A 21,085-nucleotide genomic window follows, 5' to 3' on the forward strand; every position below is an offset into this window, starting at 1 on the left:
CAGGGGGTTGGGTGGCAAAGTTGCTGTAGAAAAGGAGAGATGGCTCCCCGGAGGCCCTCTGGGGTCATTAAATTCCGGGCCACTTTCAGTTTCTCAGAGTTGCCCATCTTCAGGCCCAAACCTTCTAGGGAGCAGTTGTCCCCTCACCCCTCTCATCAGGGGCCTTCCTGTTTGAAGTCACCTTGTGTGACTCCCTTCATTTGAAGTGCAGCCAGTGAGCCTCCCAGGCTGCAAGATGGGTAGGAAGTTACCCAGAGGCCAGCACTCCCTGTGCCCCACCACAATCCAAGGCGCGTCCACCTTGCAGGGGCGTGGGACCGGCAGGAAGTTCTCACGGAAGCACCTGAGAGCGATGCAGTGCCACCAGCACCGGCAGCTTTCTCAGCTCCAGAATTTTCTATATGGGAGGGATATAGGGGAGACGGTGCCCCCACCCCACCCCAAAGCTACATTTGCATAGCACTTAACACAGCCTTGGGGAAATGTCACAAATGTCCACATCAAAGCCTGGGGCTACCGCTGTGCGAGCTGAGGGGGAAGAAAGGCGGCAGCCTCCGAGCCTGCCCTGGATCTGGGGATTCTAGAGCATCGCAAGGCTGCCCAGCTCCCAACAGCACCTGGGAAGGTGTGGCAGCCATGGTGACAACCTGGGTCCCTCTAGAGAAGGACCTGACCCATTTTCCACGGAGGCCCCGGGTTGTGACCAGCTTTATCACCCTCCCCTGGGGACCCTGCGCTCTGAGCTAAGGCACCCTGAGATGGAAGTCACTTCATCCTGATGGTCTCCCAACCCCACCCCCACCCACCTCCTACCCCGCCCAGAGACAGTACCTTTGTCAAGGACGGGCCCAAAGATGGCCAGGCTGTCGTCTATGGTGGTGCAGTTCCAGCGGCGGCCCCGAAACTGGTGCTGGCACTCCTGGATGCCCAGCTTCACGCCCTCGGCCACGCTGGGCATGATTTCGATGTAATTGCGACAGAAGCGCAGTTGCTTGGGGACCAGGCCTGGGATGGAGCCACAGAGCAGAGGCTGAGAGCCCAGGGACGTGTACTGCTGGCCCAGGGCCAGGGACCTGTGGGCACACAGAGGACAGTGGCACTGCAGGCACAAAGCACAGAGCCCATCATGGGCATCATTTCTTCCTCAGTAGCTCTCCGGGGGGCCCGTGAGCCTGAACCCATGCCCTGAGAAACCTGGCACCTGAATGCTGTCCTCGAAGGGCAGAGCTCTAGAAGGGCAGCGCTCAGATCCAGGCAAAGTTAGCCCTCTGATATGGACTTACCCAGCTTGCAAGGGCATGGGGACCGGCAGAAACCTCTGTGGTTGCCCTTGGGGACCATTGCAATTCCATGAAAAGAACCCGGGAGTAGAAGATGGTATTGGGGCCCAGGTCGAGTCCTTCCCAGGCTCTGGACCAGTTTCCCTGAAGGGCATACAAGGAATTGGTCTGGGCAACCTCTCCGGGAGTCAAGGGAGGTTGCACACAGCAGTCAGGTCCCCCACACAAAGTGATGTCAGATGCCTTGGGAAGAGGGTCCATAAGACCCCGGGCAGATGGGGAAATACCACACAAGTTCTCTGCACTAGACAGGGATGAACCAAATGCCTGCCATTTAACAGCTCCTACTACGTGCTCTTAATGGGCACCATGGAGAGGCGTGGTGCCCACCCACCTTAGGCTGACTCTGGGCTCAGTTGTCAGAGGGATGAGGGGGCCCCCATTTTTCTATTTATTCTGGGGGCAGGGATTGGAGGACCAGATCTGGGAGTTTGGATGGTGACATTTATGAGACATTTCCAGATCTTGAATGTCAAGCCCTTTTAAAGAGAAGGAAGGGCAACCTGCGGCCTGACTTACCACAGAGCATGGCTATTCCTGAATTCCTCCGTGCCAGGCACTGGGCTGTCCTTTCCTTGGCTTTGCCTGACCGAGTCCTTATAACTACCCTCTGACTAGGAAGGGCGTTACAACAGCCCTGTGCTCAGACGGTTTACCTCACAGGCTGAGAGCCCAGACCACAGGACTGCTAAGGAGCTGCTCATTGGACCCCATGCCTTCCGACTCCAGGGCCCATGGGGCAAACCCATTGAGCCACCCTCCCTCCTGGGCATTGCCTGTCTGGGCCCTCGGGGGTGGGGGTGGCTGCAGGCCGGCCTATTGCACCCTCGGCCTCAACACTGAGCCCTCCATGCCTGGTTGGGATGGAGCGGGTCAGCCCAGAGGCCTCTGATGGGCTCATGCCCACAGCAGCTGACGGCCCCGCCGGTGTCCTCTCTTGCCCTGCTTGTTTACAGTTACAGACAGGTCAGTGTGCTAATAGTGATAACCAAACCCCTGTTGCTAATTATGTGCTGCGTTGGTTCTGACTGCTCGCATTACGTAATCCTCACAGCAAGTCTGGGAGAGAGGAATTTTATTACCATCCCATTTCATAGATGAGGAAACTGAGGCCAGGGAGCTAAGTAACCTGCCCATCTGCAGAACTGCAACGTGTCAGCCTCCCTCCCAGTTCAGGCTGCCTCTCCTGTGCTCTTAACCAGCATGTCCAGCCCTGTCCCAGCAGCCCTGCAATCGCTGGGGACGGAAACTGAGCCCAGGTTCAGTGCAGATGGCTCAGCATAGCGCCATCCCGGGAGGCAGGCTCAGGAGCAAGACCCCCTGGGAAGAAGCCCAGGCCTTTCCCACTCCTGCCTCTGACGTTTAGAACCCAGGCCCTATATGGGGACAGCTGGAGAGGGAAGCTGAGGCAAGACAGAGGACGCTGCCACCCCCATGGCCACCACTGTGTGGTCATGAGTGTGGAGTGATTAAGGCCTCTCTAAAGGAGTCTGGTGGTGATTACCCGCCCCCTCCCCATGGCCTGGCCTGGCCCCTGACTATCCCAGAGCAGCACGGGGAGACCTGGCCCCCAATTCCCAGCCTCCTGTCCCTTCCCTTTGGCCAGAGTACTCCCCAATGTCCCTTCTGCAGGTGCCTTGGCCCTGCCTGTCCCTGGAGGTGTGGACTGGCCCTGCAGTGTCCATTAGCCCAGCCTCCCATCCTCTCTGGACACTCTAACCTGGGCTGGCCTGTCCCACAATCTCCTCTGGCACCAGGAGTGCTTGCCCCACGTCACTCCCCATTTATTGGTCTGCTCACCAGCCAAGCCGGGTTCCCAAGGCTCCAGCCTGCCTTCTTCCAGGAGATGAAAGTGGGGCCCAAGGGGCACTTAGGGAGCCTTCCTCCCGCGCTCCCCCCATTACTTTTCGTCTTCCTTCTCCTCCCAGCCTCTGCTCTGCAGGCCTAGGTACCCTCAAGCTAAGTGGGAGGCTGAGCCCTGGATCAGTATCAGAACCTATGAGAGGAGCCCTGAGAGAGTTCAAAGCCCATTATACAGATGAGAAAGCAGAGGCCCCCAGAGAGAAGTGACTTGCCCAAGGCCATACAACCGGGTGTACGGAGCCTGGTTAGCTGGCTACCACTGCATGGGAAGGGGGCTAAAGGGTGGGGAAGCCCCTGCTGGCACTTCATTTCCACTTGGTGAGGCTGCTCCTCATGCCAACCCTCCATGGGGCTTCCTAGTTTCGCCCAATCCCTCCCACAGGGTCCCAGACAGCCTGCCCGGCCCAGCAGAACACTGAGCGCTGGGGCTGGCATGGCTTGGAGATGCCATGGTCCCCTCCACTCCCCTGAGAGTCACCAAGACCGTGCTGGCTGAGTCCTTCCTACAACCCAGCAGATTTCCCTTGTCCTCTGTAGTCACTCTCAACACCAGCAATAATCACAGCAACCATTTACTTAGAACTTGTGTGCCAGGCTCTTCATCCGTTATCTCATTTAATCCTCACAATAGCTCTGTGAGGATGTGATCTCATCGCATATTACAGATGAGGAAACTGAGGCACAGAGAAGTTGGATGACTTACAGAAAGAAGTTGCCAGATTCAGACCCTGGGTTTGTCTGACTCCAAGTGCGATGTCCTCTGAGAATGACACCCAGCCTCAGAGATGAGTTTATTTCCCTCATTCCCCCAACCCCCTGCCCAGATCCAACCAATTGTGTAGCCGGGAGCCAAGCTGCCTTGGTTCAAATCCAGCTCTGCCATTTACTAGCTGTTGATCTCTAGCAACTTAACCTCTCCGTGCCTCAGTTTCCTCATTCGTAAAACAGACATAATGGGAAATATAAATGATATGAAACACTGGGCACATAGGAAGCGCTCAGTAAATGGCGTTCATTGTGGTTACCATGTGTTTAGGGGCTGTCCCCAGCACTTCGTCCCCTGCCCTGTCATCAATGTCATTCCTCCTGCCCTCCCATCCCTGACTTAATAAAGCACATCACATTTTCAGAGCCCCTTCCCATCCATCCCTGGAAAGGATGCCTTGGAACAGAGCAAAGCTGGGCCCATCCCGCAGTTCAGTCCTAACTGGGGGGAAGGCTAAACAGACGTGCGACCTGTCTGACTGTTAAAGGCGACCCAAAGGGCAAAGGCAAGGGCGTAAAGATGTGTCCGTGGTGCTGCAGTCAGGGGTGTTAGCTCAGATCTGGCCATCCTGCCAGTAATTAGCAAGAGCCTCTGCGGATGAAGGTTTAGCGCTGCAGGCGGGTGCTGGGGCTAATGAGGCTGCGGCCCAGGATTGATTTCTGCAGGATAGCTGCCCTCCCCCAAACGTGCCCTGCCACCCCTGACCTGAACCGGCTACCCACGCACCACTCACGTCTGAAGTTCTACCATCTCAGATTCATGTTCATTTAACTCCCAGCTCCTTGTCCCCTCTATTGAAATGCACGGTCCCCTGGGGGAGGTCACACAGTGAGCGTCAACCTCCTCAGTTCTTCCTACCAAAGCGAGTGGCTTTGATTAGATTTGTCCAGGCCGCTGAGGGCTTGCAGCGCAGCTGTCTGGGCCCCCTGCCCCTGCACACCCCGGGCCGCCACCTGGGGCACCTGTCCATGGCCCAAGCCTGGCAGACACCTTACCGGTCCTTCAGCCCTGATTCCTGGTCGCCTCCATTCCAAAGACTTTCATGGGCTCCGCACAAAAGCACCCTCTCCTGCCCTGGACTTTGCCTCTCCCTATTCAAACCTTATGGCAAAGTGCTGAACTGAACTGTTCCCATCTGGCTGCGCCAGCTAAGTTTCCTGAGGACAGAGGTGGTGTCTCCTTCCATGCTCCCTCCACACCCCCTCCGTAACACACCCACACACCACAGAGAGACGTGAGCACGTGGGGTCTACCAAAAGGCCGGGCACATGATAGGAACGTGCTGAATCTCAAGGGAAGGACTGAAGGAACAAGCCCTTTCCCAGAAGGCCAGGCTGCCCGCCCGCACCTTGCCGCCCGTCATTCCCACTCCCCAGGCCTCCGGGCAGCCGGAGGTTCCACCTACACACAGAACAAGACTCCTCGGTTCCGCGCAGGAAGTTCCTACAGTCAGGGCCTGAGACAATGGCTAGGCTCCCCAGGGAGACAGGGACCCGCCTGGCACTGGCAGCTGGTGAGGGGGACGGTGGAGGGCACTGCCAGGCCTTCCCAGCTGGGCAGGGGCTATTTATACCCAGCTCCTGGCCCTGCCCTGCCACCCTCCCCCTAAAGAAAGCTCATTCTCCACCCCAACCACCCACCATGCAGCTGGGCTAAGGACAGACAGGCAGCTAGGCGATGGGCAGCAGGTGCCAACAAGCACCAGGCGCTTGTGAGGCCTCCATGTTGACCTCTCAGGGCAAAATCCCCGCTCCAGACAGGCTGGACTTGATTAAATATTGTGCATCGCCTCATCACACTCCACCCCTGGCCCAGGTTGATCACCTCTATCCAACAGCACCGTCTGTCCCCTGCTGGCTCCTGGACAGTACTGACAGGTGTCCTTCCCACTCCTGGGATCAGAGGGGCCCCACCTTGGCCTAGGGCAAGACAGAAACTTACAAAAAGGGAGGAAAAGCTTGAAAAAATGGGCAGTTAGTGAAGAGCTAAGCATTGGCCTCGGAGCTTAAGGCTACTACTACCCTTCCATTTAGGTCAAGAGGCCACTCAGGGCGGATGGGTGTCATAAGGGGAACCTGACAAGTTCAGGGGCACATGCCCAGTGGGGCAGGCCAGGGGTAGGGCCTGGTGGGCCCTGATGCATTCACATCCTGGAGCTTCCAAAGAGCTGCAACCCAGAGTGTCAATCACCGCTCCAGACACAGGAGGCCACGGGTCCTGACCAGGGGCCACTGGCCTCGGTGTCTCAGCAGGGTGCTTGTGATGAAGCAAGAGAGGAGGGACCTAAGTCAAAATTTGCAAGCTACCATCTTTCCTTGCCCATCCACTAGTCCTCCCTGGAGCACACATGGGCTCCATGGGTGCTAGGCACGGCTCTATGACTTCCCAATCCAACCCAGCACCCCTCTCAGTACAGGTCAAGGGTAGGGAGTTGCTTCTGAGTCCAAAGGAGCTCATGTGGTCCCATGGTCCACTGAGCAGGCCTAGGTAACCCAGAAGATGCCTTTCATCAGAGGAGCAGGGCTATCTCTGTGGACCTTTCCCATCAGCCACTGGTTCCTTCACTCAGCAGGCATGGATGGGCCACCTGGTTCTCATGTGTCTCCAGCAGGGCTAGGGGCACCCTTGTTTATGTATGGGGAGGAGAGGGGAGAGGAGGGAAGAGGTGGAAGGGGTCCACGTGCTGAGCTGGGACCCAGGGTCCAGAGAGGAGTCAATAAGGAAGCAATTTTAGAGCTTCTGAACCCAGGGTGGCCCAGGCCTCCTGCTGGACTTGCCGTCTTGATTCAGCCCCAGACTTGCAGACTGGGGCCTTAGGAGGGCAGTAATTATGTGGAGTAACTAGAGGTGCCTGCCCTTGGGAGAGCAGGTTAAAATCTTTCCCTGATAAACAAACGCATTCCCTGCCTGTTCACTCAGCACACATTTGAGTGATGACTGAGTTGGGCAGAGCACCAGGCCTGGGAACACAGATAGGTTAAGCCACACACACGGGGCACCCAGACCAGGAGGCATCTGTCAGTACCAGACCAACAGGCACTTTTCCAGCACCTACTAGGTCTGGGTGCCATGAGTGAGTGACAGAGGGTCCTGAGGCCCTTGTAACTTAAAACCCAAATAACCACCAGGCCGGAGAGCACTAGAGACCAAAGGCTGAGAAAGCAGTGGGGAGGCCAGTGTGACAGTCTAGGCTCAGGAGCCTCAGGCCTGGCTGCACATAACAGCCCTCTGGGGGACAGGTTTCACTGCTCTGGGCTGAGCCTACTGGGCAGCTGGGGCTGAGCACCACCCATCTGGGTCATCAGGGTCTGTGGTCTCAGGACAGTGGCATTGGGAGCAGAGAGGAGGCAGCGAGTAAAGGTGGACAACTACTGGTCACATGGGAAACAAAAGGAAGGAGGACCAAGGGTGCCCGGGAAGATGGAGATGATGTCAACCAAGAAAGGGAACTTCAGAGGTGGCATAGGTTTGGGAACAAGGAGAAGGAATTTTGTGGGGCTAGTGAGCCCTCCAGGCCCCATGTGCAGGCAGTGCTGGGGGTGCAGAGCTGGAGCCCAAGAGAAGGCAAAGGCTGGAAGTTCAGATTTGGGGATCTTTGTCCTGGAGCTAGGAGTAGAATGATACTTGAGGCCTCCTCTCCCGCAGTGGGCACACGGGAAAGGATGAGACAACTGGGAGCCTCGTGGTGGAATGCTGAATGTCACGTGCCAAGGGAGGGACCTCATGGTGGCTCCAGAGACGCAGGGCTCCCCTGGGAGGGAGGGCACCAGGATGGGGGCCAGGACCTCACACCCACAGGCTAGAACTTCAGGCCAAGAGGTGGGGAGGGCTCTTCTGAAAACCCTGCAGGAGGCAGGTTCCTCAGGCCTGGCTCTGCCAACACTGGCATTAAGCGCCCAGGTTTGGCTGCTGTTTCCCGATGTTCTTGATCAGGTCCCACCAAGGCACATGGCCAACATACTAGGCAGAGTGAGTCACCTTGCTCTCCTTCCCTCCGCTCCTTCCCTCTTCCACGTTTGTCCCCTCCCTCCGCCCTGCATCCTGAACCTTCAGTCCACAGCCATGTCCTCCTGTGCACAGGATGGGACCTCCCAGCCTCACCTGTCTCCCCCCACCCTGGGGTGGCAAAGGCCACTCTTCCCTCTCGCCCTGGGCCCAGGGTCTGGGCCTCTTCCTCAGGTTGGCTTGGCTGAAATCTGGGCCTTTGGACTTAGGTCAGCCCTTTCTGGATCTGTCACCTGTACTGTGTGACCAGAGTCACAGTGAGTGTGGCAGGGAAAGAAAGGTGGGGGGCTGGGGTGAATGTGAGGGAAAGGGGGTTATTACAGTCTAGAGGCCCACAGTACCATGGGTGAAAAACCCACACACCCTAAAAAATCGAAAGCAAAGTAAAAAGCTATCCCCTCCCACTGGGAACAGCCCCTGAGGACGGCGGGGAGGGGGTTATCCTGTCTTCCTCTCCCTCCCTAAACTCTCCAGCACAACTCACTGGCCCTACTGGCCAAGTGGCTGCTTCTACATTCTGAGTGGCTGGCCCCCTCCTGCCCTGACTCTAGAGGTTTCTTTCAGGGCCCCAGGCACCCTCAGAGGAGGTGAATTAAGACCACCTGAGAGCTTAGAGGGGCTGGAGAGAGGGTGTGGGGTCTGCAGACCCTCAAAGCTGAAGGGGTCCCGCCGGCAAAGACTGAGTTCCCAGTCACAGGGGAGGGGTGGAGGTGGCGGCCCTGCGCTCCATCCTGGGGAGCCCTGGGGGATGTTTCTTTGGGGGAGAGGGGAGGGGAGGGGAGGGGAGGGGAGGGGAGGGGAGGGGAGGGGAGGGGAGGGGAGGGGAGGGGAGGGGAGGGGAGGGCGGGGCAGAGCCTGGCTGGAATGTTACAGCTTCTGTTCTCCAAAGCAGCTCCCAGAGCGCCTGGCCTGCGGCTCCCGGCTGATCTGATAAGATGTGACAGGGCGGCCTGAAAAATGTTGAAACCTGTAAAATGTTTAAACCTGTTTTTGTTGTGTTGTGAGCATGAGGGTTTTTTTTCCCTCTCAATTTCATAGGAAAGTGGAGTTGATCAGAGTGAGGCAGGGGAGGGGGCCGGAGAGAGGGATTGTCCCCTTCAGCCAAATTGGGAGGCAGTTCGAGCAGGATGGTCAGACCTGGGGGGGGGGGGAGAACTGGGAGGAAGAAAGGGGTGGGGGTGGGGGAAGCCTGAGAGAAGGGACCGAGGAGAAGGAGGGGGAGAGGAGGCAGGGGGCTCTGCAGCTCCAGCCTGTCAGCAGCTTCAGCTCTCGTTGTCCTCAGGGCTGTGTCCCCTCAGCACCCTGGGAGGACACATGAGCTGTGGCTCCCTGCCTTTAGCAGGTGGTCCAGGAAGACTCACCAGGGGGCACACCGAGACCTCACTCCTGAGACCCCCAAAGGGTCTCCTGAGAGGCACCAAGGCCACAGGTGGACAAATGTTTACAGGTGGAAAAAGCTCCCACGTGCACTTGCTTTGCTGAGCAGCTGAGAACTCGCAGGTGAGCTCAAAAGAGTCCTGCCCTTCGGAGCCAGAAGCTGCGGTCCAGCCTCTGCCTCAGATGTGTAAAGGGTTGATATGCTATTTCACAGATGAGGCAACTGAGGCCCAAAGACATTAAAATGATGGCCTGGGATCACAACGCTCCTGCCCGTCACTTTTGGGCGACTCTATCAAAATTCTCTCCCAATGGGCCCAGTCTTTCCAACTGAAGGATATGGAGCCTTCTAGAAACCAGGGTGGGGCCAGGTGTGTCTGGAGTGCTTGCTCACTGGGTACAAGGTAGATGCTTATAAAGGCCCTGAATGAAAGTCTCTGCCTGAGAAGCTTCTCCTGCTGCTCTCTTGCTAGATGGAGGGGGTTCGGGGTCGGGGGGCGGGGAACAACACAGGACATAAGAGTGCCTTAGGAAGGCTGTAAGGCCTTCTGTAAACCACCACACACATGGCTTATTCTAGCGCAGTATCAGGCCCCAGAACATCAAAGTTGAGCGGAAACGGGCATTATCCAGTCCGGAGCCTCAGGGCAAAGGAAGCCCAGAGAAACATGCGACTTGCCCAGGGCTCCTCCGCTGGTGGGAGACAGCACAGGGTGTACAGCCCAGACCTGACCCCCAGCCGGACGCTGTCTCCCTTACACCGAGGCCTGGGGCTTCATTCAGCACCGCATCGCCTGCCTACTGTTTGTAAACAGAGCCTGGGCCCTTCTTAGGCCCCCCCTCCTGTAGGAGAGATGTTCCTGCAGGTGACCGCTGTCAGGGGCAGAGTGTGAGAGATCCCATTTGGGATGGAAGCCAGGAGGAACGGGAGTGCTGAGGGGAAGAGGGACTGAAAACAGCAAGGAAGACATCTCCTAGGAGGTGACATTTGAGCTGGGCCTTGAAGTTGAGTTCAGCTTGGACATCCCTTACCCTGGGGCTCTGCGATTTGTTTCTTTGCTTCCCACTCCAGTCACAGTCTAATTTAAACTTTTCCTAAACCACGTTTGCATCTTTAGCTCATTTCAGCCTGGCAACACCTCTCCCCTTCCCAGCTCCCCCAGCCCCTAAGTACTGTAAGGCAGGGGTTAGCCTCCCATTTGGTAGGTGAGGAAATGAGGTCCTTACTGGATTCAGTTGCTTGTTCTGAGGAGCCAAGTCTGCTGGTTCCCAGGCCTGAATTTTGCTGGGTTCCTACACTCCTTTACCCTTCAAGCCCAGTTCTGGTAAAAGATAAAACACAGCCTGCCCAGAACACTTGTTTACTTCGGACTCAGCAGTAACCTTAAGCACATTCAATTGAATTGTCCATTTACTCTCTGTCCGCTAAACTTGAATTTTTTTGAGAGGAGAAATTATTTCACTCATTTTTGTATGGTGAGCAGAGTGCCTGGTTAACCAACAGGCACAGCAGTCCTGCGCCCCAGCCATTGTCCTAACCCCCTCCCCCAGAGATCCCACAGGCTGCCGCCAGGACAAACTAAGGGCAGGTGATGGCTCTCCTAGTTCTCTAGGCCTTAGTACACAGCTGCTCGTTCCACAGTCTGGAAATGCTTTGTTTGCCTCTCAGGAATAAGCCCAGGAGGGAATATGGAAAGCGGGGCTGCTCTGCTGGGAGTTCACTCTCTGAAAAGCCAAGCCTGATGAGTGTCTTAACTCAACAAACAGTAACACTAGGCCAGGCCCTGTGCTGGGAGCTGGGAGCACAGAGATGTACATGGGACACTCCTGGTCTTGCAAGAGCACCCGGCTCAGCCTGGATCTAGGCTGCCCCCAGGTAGCCCATCCTTGTCTCCTACTGGGGCCCAGATGCCACCCACCCTGCCTCACAGCAAGACAGCACTGACCACCCACCCTGGTGAGGGCTGGAGACTCAAGGACTTCACCTCTGTCGACTTGTCCCACCCACTTCCTTACACCACACCTTTTGGAAGAGCAAGGACATGCATCTGCCAGCTGCTGCTAGGGTCAGGGATGCAGGCTGTGGCACCAAGGTGCTCAGATCACCTGGGGTGGTTTTGAAAAATACAGACACCTGGGTTCCAAAGCTAGCCCTGCTGAATCAGACTCTGGAGCGCAGTCTAGGAAACTGCAGGGTATCCAGTGTCCTTAGGAAATTCTCTGGCCAAAGATTAACCGGAATCTCACCAAGCTTTTAGTAGTAACTTTTGGGTGTCAGGAAAACATGAGGGATAGAGGAACAACCCAAATGACACTGGGGGGGGGGGGGAGCAACCAGACAAATTCAGAATGTGGGACGGCCCACAAGGCTACAGGCCTCCAAACTCTCCAAAAAAACCAGTGTCCAAAAAAAAAAAAAATCAGTGTTATTCTCTCAAAAATGTGTGTGTGTGTGTGTGTGTGTGTGTGTGTGTGTGTGTGTGTGTGTGTTGAGTAGGGGAGGTGTGTTTTAGAGGAAAATAAACTTAAGAGACATAACAATAAAAAATTGGAACCTAGTTTGAAAGTCCTAGTCACCAAGGCATTTTGAGGATAACTGGGAAAATCTCGATCATTAGGAAGCATTAATAATTTTGTTATTGATAATGGAATGTGGTCACGGGGTCATCCTTAGATTCTGGAAATGCGAGGCGAAAAGTCATGATGAGTATAACTTCCAAATAATTCAGCAAAAACAAAGCGTGTGTGCGCGCGTGGGCTGGGGGAACGCGAGGGGAGGGAGTGGAGGAAATGCGGCAAAATGCGGGAGAAGTGCATTCCGTATGCATAGTCCTGCTATTTTTTTGTTTTCCTGATTTTCATAAAACTTTGGAGAAACAATAACAATGCAATTTCCAGCCAGCTCGCGGGGTCTTCCTGGAAGCCCGCGCAGGGCAGGAGCGGGGCGCAGGAGCCCCGGGGGGCGGGGGGCAGGTGCGCACGGCCGGGCGGGGCTGCGGCTGCGGGGCGCTCGGGGCGCGTGCGCGCCGCCTCCCCCCCAGGTGGGTATTTCCCCGCGCTCCCGCGAGCGCCCCCCCCCCCCCCCCCGAGCACGCGCAGGTGAGCGCAGCCCTGCCGGCACCTGGACTTCCCCGCCCGCGCGCTGAGGGAGGCTCCCCGCAAGTTCAAAGCGGCGGCTGCCTCTCGGCCCCCTCCCCATCCGCGGGCGAGGCAGCCAAGCGAGCCCCAACATCTTCCCTCCTGTGCGCCCCTCCAGATCCATCAGGCCCACGTCCCGCCCGCCGCCCGGTCCTCCCCGGCGGGGTCGCTGCGTCGCCCCCTCGGCCCTTTCTTCTCCAGGGCCCATGACCGCGGGCGTCGGGGCTTCGCAGCATTTACTCAGCACCTCTGAGGAGCTGAATCCCGGGTCCACGCAGGACCTCAATAAAAGATGCAGCGCCCAAAAGGGTAGGTCACTGGTTCTCAACCTTGGCTGCGCCACAAATGACGCGTGGGGGGACTTAAAACTACGGATGCCCGGGCCCCACCCCCAGAGAAACGGATTTAATTGGCCTGGGTGCTCCCCGCCGTCTGTGGCATTCTTTCGCCATTTTAGGAGGCGGCAAGGTGGGGGAGCACTGGCCTAGGTCACAGACAAAGCTCCAACCTGCCCACGGTCACGCGCGGGGCGGGGCGCGGGGGCTCCCCAGCCCTCCGTCAGCCGTCGGGGGGCCCCACCCTCTCCTGCTCGCAGCATCTGTCCATCCTTTCCAACCAAGGCTCTGTCCACTTCCTCTCCTGAAGTTACCCCCCCCCCCCATGGTCTCTCCCGGCCTCGCCCGCGGGTCTCCGTCTTCACAGCCGGGGAAGCGGGTGTTTTGATGGCCCGGGTCGGGCAGCCCCGCCACTGACACGCTTAGGTCGGAACCTCAGCCGGCCCCGCGCTCCTGCTCTCGGTGCGCTAAGCACCCGCGCTAACATGCACTGGACAGGACGAGATAAAAAGTCTGTTTCAAAAGAACTCATTTCCTCCTGCAACCTAATGCTTTACCTGGTGACCCCCGCCCCAGCCTTCAACCCTCCCGTGCACCCCCTGGTTTTTCTGTTCTGATCCCCTCCCTCCTGGTTGCCAGCTCACTTTTCTTAGCTTGGCAAACATGTTTGGGAGTAAATGGAAATTCTCTCTGCAGAGACCCAAGCCACCAACAAACACTCTTGGGGTGCAAGGTACCAAGGCCTTTCTCCATCTTTCTGGGTTCTTGCCCACAGCTACGTTTGTGTGTGTGTGTGTGTCTAGGACTCGGAGTTCCCCACTCATCTCTCACTGGAAATGCTTTCTCCCCACCAGTCCATGGGGGAGCCCTCCCGTCTGTCACCTCCTCTTAGTCTCTCTTCACTCCCTGCTCCCTCCCCTCACTGTGCCCAGCACCCTGTCTCCCACGGGACCCAGCTGATCCCCACAGGAATGCAGTGCCACAGGGAAGTTCTGCATTTTCAATCCTGTGTCCTAGTCACATCCATGACAAAAGTAGAAAGGAATTTCTTACAGGGGAAAACACATTGGGCAGAAAAGATAAAATCATCGCACACACATTAGCAAACATTTAAGGTAAAAAGACTTTCAATGATCAATTTCTCTACAAAGATCAATTTCTCTACAAAAAGGACATGTGTTCAATATGGGGGGGGGCATATCAAAGCAGATTAGCTCCGGTTAAGGTTCCCTCAGGAATCACCCTGGCCTAAGAGAAGGCGAGAGTCACCAGGAGGAGGTGCCCACAGCACTCTGGGGAGATGAGGTAATGGGGACACTGAAGTGAAGGGAACGCTTTTACGGGCGCAGACCCGATGGTGAGTAATGCAACGCGGGGTGTAGTTATCTGGGTAGAGAGTGGTTAAGAAGGCTCTGAGGAAATAATTTCTGAACTCTGCCTAAGTAAGGCGGTGAGGGAACCAATTTGCGGGGGCACTCAGAATGGTTATTATTACTAATAATAACAGCCAACATTTACTGAGCGTTGACTGGTGCCAGGAGCCATGTAAATCCCTTTACACAGGCTATATCTTTTAATTTGCCAAAGAACCCTATGAGCTCATTACTATCCCCATTTGACAGGTGATGACATGGGTTCAGAGAGGCTAAGTAACTTGTCCGGGGTCACACAGCTAGGAAACGGCGGTGCCAACACGGCTCATAAAGCAATGAGGGGAGGCATTTATTAGGACAAGGTCTGTGAGGAGCATGTTGATGAAGGGCTGGAGGAGGAGGGGAAGGAAATACTCAGGTCTGTCCTGCTCCTCAGGCTGCTCTCTGGATTTACAGTCCTGTAAACTCAGACACCAGGGCCCTGCCTATTGATCTTTTTCTCTTTTGAGTGTTGTCATGGATCTTCCACACCTGAGGTTTATTTCACTCTATGTCAGACAAGGCCAGGCCCACACTCAAGGTGTCCCCACGGGGGTGGGGTGAGAGGAAACCTGTAGGGATTGTGTGTGAGACAGGACGTGTGGTTTCAGGGCCTCTTCCAAGAAGCCAAACCCACAGATGTTAACAAATGTGGACACTGATTTCCCAAGAGAGGTCCGGGGAAAAGACACATGCTCCAGCACCTTCCAGGTGCAAAGCGTTTCCCCACAGAGCATCCTGGCTAATCCTCTCAACAGCCCCGAGTGGTAGATACTTTCTCTTTACTAGTGAGGAAACTGAGGCTCAGACAGAGGACCGTAAGCCAGGGAGGGGGGGTGGGGTTGGACCCCTGCCCCCTTTCTGTCTGACTCAGATCACTCCTGTTGTTATTTTGCTCTCGGTTTAGATCCCACCCTCTGGTGGAAACCAGTTCATTCCAGTAGAATGCATTTATTCAGCACCCACTGTGTGCTCTGCACTGAATGGGCACCTAGTGAGGAGCAGGCCACGTGCACAGGAACAGAGGACAAGGGCAGGGAGACCAGCCAGCTCACAGACCATCCTGGTGGTAACAGGGAGGCCACGTGAAGGAAGACATAGAGTGAGATGGTAACCCACAAGACCTCGTGGTGGATTTTATGGGCCCTGAGGGAAAAGGAAGAGGGAGGACATTTTGGGAACATTAACGTGACACAAAACACTGAAGTTCAAGGAGCAAAGAGGGAAGGAGGCCAGGCCCCGAGGTCCCAGCCAATGAGTTCAAATCCCACAGGCAGTGAAGCAGGGACTACCACTGGCCTGAAAGACGCCCAGGTCCTATGCAGGGCTGGTCCCCTGGAAAGGAGCCTGGGAGGAACACTGGAGGCATCTGCCCCAGAACCAAGGTCCATGGGAGGCCATAGGACTCAGTGTTCACACCCACTGGCTCTGTCCAGTTTGGGAGTTCAGGTGGGATCATGTGGGGCTGAGAAGCCAAAGCATTTGATGGAGCAGCTACAAATTCCTGGGAATCCTCCCCTCTCCCAGGCTGGAAAGATCTCGGCCCCTTCGCTCGCTCCCTCTGCCAGATGCAGCGGCTGCTCCCACTCATGGGCATCTTCACCTGGTGACATGTGGTGGGAAATCTTACCTACTCACCTACTCTGTCCGTCTGAGCCACCACTTTGACGCCTGTGTCTGTCCTCAGGTGCTGAGGGAGTAGCTGCTCCCCTGCACAGAATGAAATCCAACCACCTCTGCTCCAAGAAAAACAGCCTCCTGGTTCATGTCACCACACTTAGCCCCTCTCCCAAGGCTCCCACATCTCTGCTGTGTGGCCAGACTGGGGATGGTGCTAGAACATAGCCCTGGCCAGTGTGGAAAGAGAACACTGGACCCTCTGACTTCTGGGGTTCCCCTCCTAAGGAGGGAGATTGGGGTCAGTCTGTGGGGTCCGAGAAGGCCAGCTGGCCCACAGGGAAGGGATTCCTGCATGCTCACCTCAGAAGTCAGGGATGCCCCCCATTCCTGAGGCCCCTATGACCATCCCTAATTCTGGCTGCTAACCCTCAGGAAGTTTTCTGTCTTTCAGCTGGATAACCTACCTGGTAAAAGCGACCATGGGTGTCCTGCCTGCGAACATTTCCCGGGCACACACAGGGCCCTGGACAGGGTGCCGGGGGCGGTGATACCAAGCTGAAGGCCGGGATCTCTGGGCTGGCTCTGCAGCACTGTGGATTCACCGGAGACTCTCCACCATCTGTCTTAAAGTGAGTGCTGCCTAAGTATCTATCTTATTGGGTCTACCAAGAAGGTTCTGGTAACCCCAAGTCTCTCAAATAATTCGTTCTCACCTGCTACCACTCTCTCTAATGCACATATATGCACATAAGACCTGATCATGCAGTGCTATGGATGTCCAACTTTTGGGGAAGGACAGAGGATTTAAAAAAAAACCCACAAAAACACACAAAACTGAATCAGTTCTCAGTGGGGTAATTATAGGTGAAAAGTAGAGCTACCCAAGCCCCGAGCGTAAGCAGCACCATCCATGCTCACAGGCCGGGACTGGCTGATCCCGCTCACCTGGGTCCTGGCCCACTGCTACCACCTGCTACCTACCGTGCAGGGGCCCTCGATTCCTAATCGGAAAAATGTAAGTATCACCTGCTTTAAAGAGGCTGGAGGGAGGAGTCCTTGAAATAGTGTAGGTAAAGCTCTTATCACAGTTCCTGATGCCATGAATGGTGGTGGCTATTGTTGTAAGTCTAACACAGGCCAGTGCCATTCTCAGTGCCAGGCACTGTTTCATGTGCTTTACACACATTAACTCATTTAATCCTACCCACAACCCTGTAAGGGATATACTGTTATCATCGCCCCCATTCAGACAGGGAAATTGAAGTGCAGAGATTAAGTCATTTGCCTGAGGTTACCCTGGGAGTTAGAGACACATCCAGTCTGGCTCCGGAGCCTGCAGGCGTAACCACAGTGCTCTACCGTTCCTCAGGAAGGAGTCAGAGGAGCGATCCATCATTTGGCAGCTGGGGACCGAGCTCCGGCTTGTGGGAGTACAGAGAGGTGAGTGTGACATGGTGCCTGCCCTGCAGGGGTTCCCAGTCTCACAGGGAGACAGATGCCTAAAAAGAAAATTACAGGAGGCCCAATGTGGAAGAGTGATTCATTCTACCAGAGGTGACGGGGGTAGGCTTTGTGGAAATACTGTAGAGAGGGTCTGACACTGGCCAGACAGACCTGAGTCCCCAGGGTACAAAGACCAGCTGGGCCTCGTGCCTGACTGCCTCACGGCAGAGGAGATTCAGCTGGACTGACTCCTTGGCTGATCGCCCTACTCATTCATTCATTCATTCCTTCATTTGTTCATTCATGCATGCGTTCTACTCAACCCTCTGGAATGGGTGCTGTGGGCTGGACTGGTTCACATAGGATGATTTAAAAGTCAGGAATCACAGCAAGACTGTTGAGAAAAATAACACCACAGGGACAAAGTGACATATGAAAGGGGCAGGAGAATCATCTAGATCATATTTTCCAAATGGGTAATAGTTGTTACTTGGGGGGGGGCGGTGAAGAACCCAGGGCTCAGAGGTTAAATACTTTTGGAAAACAGATTATATCAATGAAAACAAGGGTCATCCCTGCAGTGCCTCTCTGTTGCTAAATGCTAATGAGATGCTAGTATGCTAATGAGCACCATTAACACCAAGAGGCCGGAAGCAGCAGGTGGCACTTCCCAAACTTATTTGACCCTAGAAGCCCTTCTCAGCAGGATTTCGTGGGATTGGGGTAAGAAGCACATTGTGAGGGCCTGCTCTGGCCCCAAAGGTGTACAGAAGAGCTGAGCAAGAGGGAGGGAAGGTCAGGCTGGGAGATTCCCAGGAAGGATTTGGAAAAATCCTGGGAAGGTCATGGACAGGTGGAAAGGTGATAGGAAAGAGTTTCTCCATAGGGAAAACTATTTCATAGTGGAGGCCCAAGGAAGTGGAGTTTTTCCCCAGGGGCAGGAAGGGAGCCTGACCAGGGGCCCAGCCTTGAGAACAGAGACCCAGCAGGAGACGGCTGCCGCATCTGCTTTCTGATGTGGGCTGAGGAGCTCAGCTCTTTTCTCCCAGAGGGAAGGAGCCCAGTGTTTGCATAAAGCTTTAAGGTAAAATTCATCTACTGGTCTTCCCTGAAGTGGCACCTGAGAGATGTTATTCTGTAACTCAGTCAGGGTGGCCCATGGGGACCAAGGGCAGGGGGCTGGGCCAGGAGGGAAATCTGCCCTGGCTCGGGTGGGCTGGGCCCTCCCAGAAGTGGCATTATTTCTGGATAGTGGACAGGGTGTTCACAGCCCATGAGGGTGCAGCTGAGGAGCAGAAAGGGAGGAGGTGGCGAAGGTGGAGAGGTGAGGCAGGAGACCCAAGTCTGCAGCTTCGTTAGCTAAGTTTGCCTGTCACCAAATGCCAGCGATCCCCTCTGGCCCTTGGACAGACAATAAGAGGAGTTTGAGGGACGAGAGCCTAAAGTTGTGGAGGATTCCCATCAGACACACCAGACACAGGCCATATGTTCTTCCAAACACATGTGTTGACAGGAGTACTGGGGTCCCAGCCCTGCCTCTGCTGCTCTCAGCTCTGAAACCTTACAGCAGCCCCATCTCTATCAACAAAGACCACAGGTCACATTTTATAGCTGCCAGATTGACAAAAATAAATTCACTTGATTCCAAGTGTCAAAGCAAATGAGCAGAGCCTCATTGGAAAACAGCTTGGCATCAACTTGCAAAACAGAAGATTCGCCTACCCTGCAACCCAAAGTTCCGTTCCCGGTAGGTCCCCCATGAGTACTCTCCCTTGTGGGCACCTTGAGGCACCTGTTCATTGCCTGGTGATGGAGGAGACAAATTGTGGGATATTCAGGTGATGGACTAGTATACAGCTGTGAAAAATGAAGGACCTCCTGTAATATCCAATAACACAGTCTGAAATTTAGAAACATAATACGAAGGGAGAAAAGCGAATTACAGAAGACTGCATCTAGTATAAACCAATTTTATAATGCCTAAAAATAAGCAAAATGAAATCTATATCAGATAGGTATTCCTAGCTGAGAAAAACTGCTATTTTAAAGTAATGGAATAAACATGTAAAATTCAGGACGTGGTCATGTCTGGAGGGAGATGGGGGATGGGATGGGAAGAGACCACAGGTAGATTTCTTGACCTTGATCACATTCTGGTTCTTCAGGGGTGGGGTGTGGCCCAGGTTTTCATTTTGTCATTATATCCTGTATAGTATATGGTATGTTTTCTCTCATGTGTGTCAAGTATCACATAATTTAAAAATGTTAGCAATTTGCAACCAAGAATATTTTTAAGAACAAAATGTATTACGTGGCCTCTCTGTGCCTCAGTTTCTTCCTATGGTTTAGCAGGCCCTTCTAGCCTGAAGGTTGGGAGCTCAGCCTGCATCCCACCCAGGCCTCCTGGTACCCCAGCCAAACTCACTCACTGTGTTTAGCAGGGCTGTCATGGCCAGTGTCTAAACCACTGACCACGGCCATAATAAGCACACACAGACCAGGCCTTGGAAGCCCAGTAAAAACTCTAACAGGTACCACGATTGATCTACAGCAGTCCCCCTTATTCACAGGGGATACTTTCCAAGACCCCCAGGGATGCCTGAAACTGCAGAGAGTACCAACCCTATATATACTATGCTTTTTCCTATACATACATACCTATGATAAAGTTTAACTTATAAATTAGGCATAGTAAGAGATTAACAATAACTCACAATAAAATAGAACAATTATAACAATATACTGTAATAAGTTATGTATATTCATCTCTTGAAACATCAATATATCAAAAAAAATTTTTAAACCCTCATACAAGGATATTTTTCCCATTGCTCTTCACAGAGTGGAAGGAAGAGGGAGAGAGAGGGAGAGAGAGAAACATCGATGTGAGAGAGACACATGGACTAGATGCCCCTGCACACGCCCTTCAGGGGCCAGCACGTGCCCTTGACCAAAATAACACTCAGGACCCTTCAGTCCAAGGACTGACGCTCTAACCACTGAGCCAAACCAGCTAGGGCTATCAAAAATCTTTTGAATTGTTTATTTCTAAAGTTTTTCGTTTAATATTTTCAGACCGCGATTGCCCATGGGTAACTGCAACCATGGAGAACAGACCTGCAGATAAGGGGGAATATTGCACCCTTCCCTTTCTGAGAACTGAGGTCCTCGTGAACATTTTGGCTGAACAGGACACCAGGACACAAGGTCAGGCTACAGTCTATGTTCTCTTGGGTCCACTGAGTCACAGAATTCTGCCACATGCCCATCACTCACTTCTTTCTTCACACAGGTTAGTTGATGGGACAAACCAAGATAAAGGGTATGGCTTTCCCTGAGTGTGGCCTTTTCTGTTTTGGAAGGAATTCAGATCTTTGTTCCACAGAACCCTGACCTGGAATGGAATATTTTTATAACCTTTGCTACCTTGGAATGACCTTCAGAAATCCTTAATCCATTCAGTACTTACTCACCTTTAACTCCTTTCCTGTGTACTATTTCATTTCAACTTCACATTTCAACTGCCCTGAGATTAGGATTTTTACCCCCATTTTACAGATGAACAAATTGGTATTTTAAAGAAATGACCCACAGTTCCACAGCTATAAAGTAGCACATCTGAGTTTAACACCAAGGCCGATTTAGGCCCAAAGCCTACCCTCTCTCTGGACCACCAAGCTGTCTCCCAGGACAGAGGCTAGAAGCTCAAATCTGGACCCTCTGGGGAATCACAGAATGAGGGAAAGGAAATGCTATCCCAGGGAGTGGGAACCAGCTGAACCCAGA

General features: G+C 54.3%; 1 protein-coding gene across 1 annotated transcript in view; it reads right to left on the bottom strand.

The window, feature by feature from the left end:
- Positions 1-21,085, bottom strand: part of WNT3 (Wnt family member 3) — a 42,275-nt gene that overhangs the window by 8,192 nt on the left and 12,998 nt on the right. The window contains exon 2 of the mRNA XM_081162055.1: positions 832-1,073. Within this exon, the coding sequence (XP_081018181.1) occupies positions 832-1,073 (242 nt within the window). The remainder of the gene's footprint in view (positions 1-831; positions 1,074-21,085) is intronic.

Source organism: Miniopterus schreibersii (genome assembly GCF_964146895.1).
Source record: "Miniopterus schreibersii genome assembly, chromosome: 16".
Taxonomy (NCBI): Eukaryota; Metazoa; Chordata; class Mammalia; order Chiroptera; family Miniopteridae; genus Miniopterus; species Miniopterus schreibersii.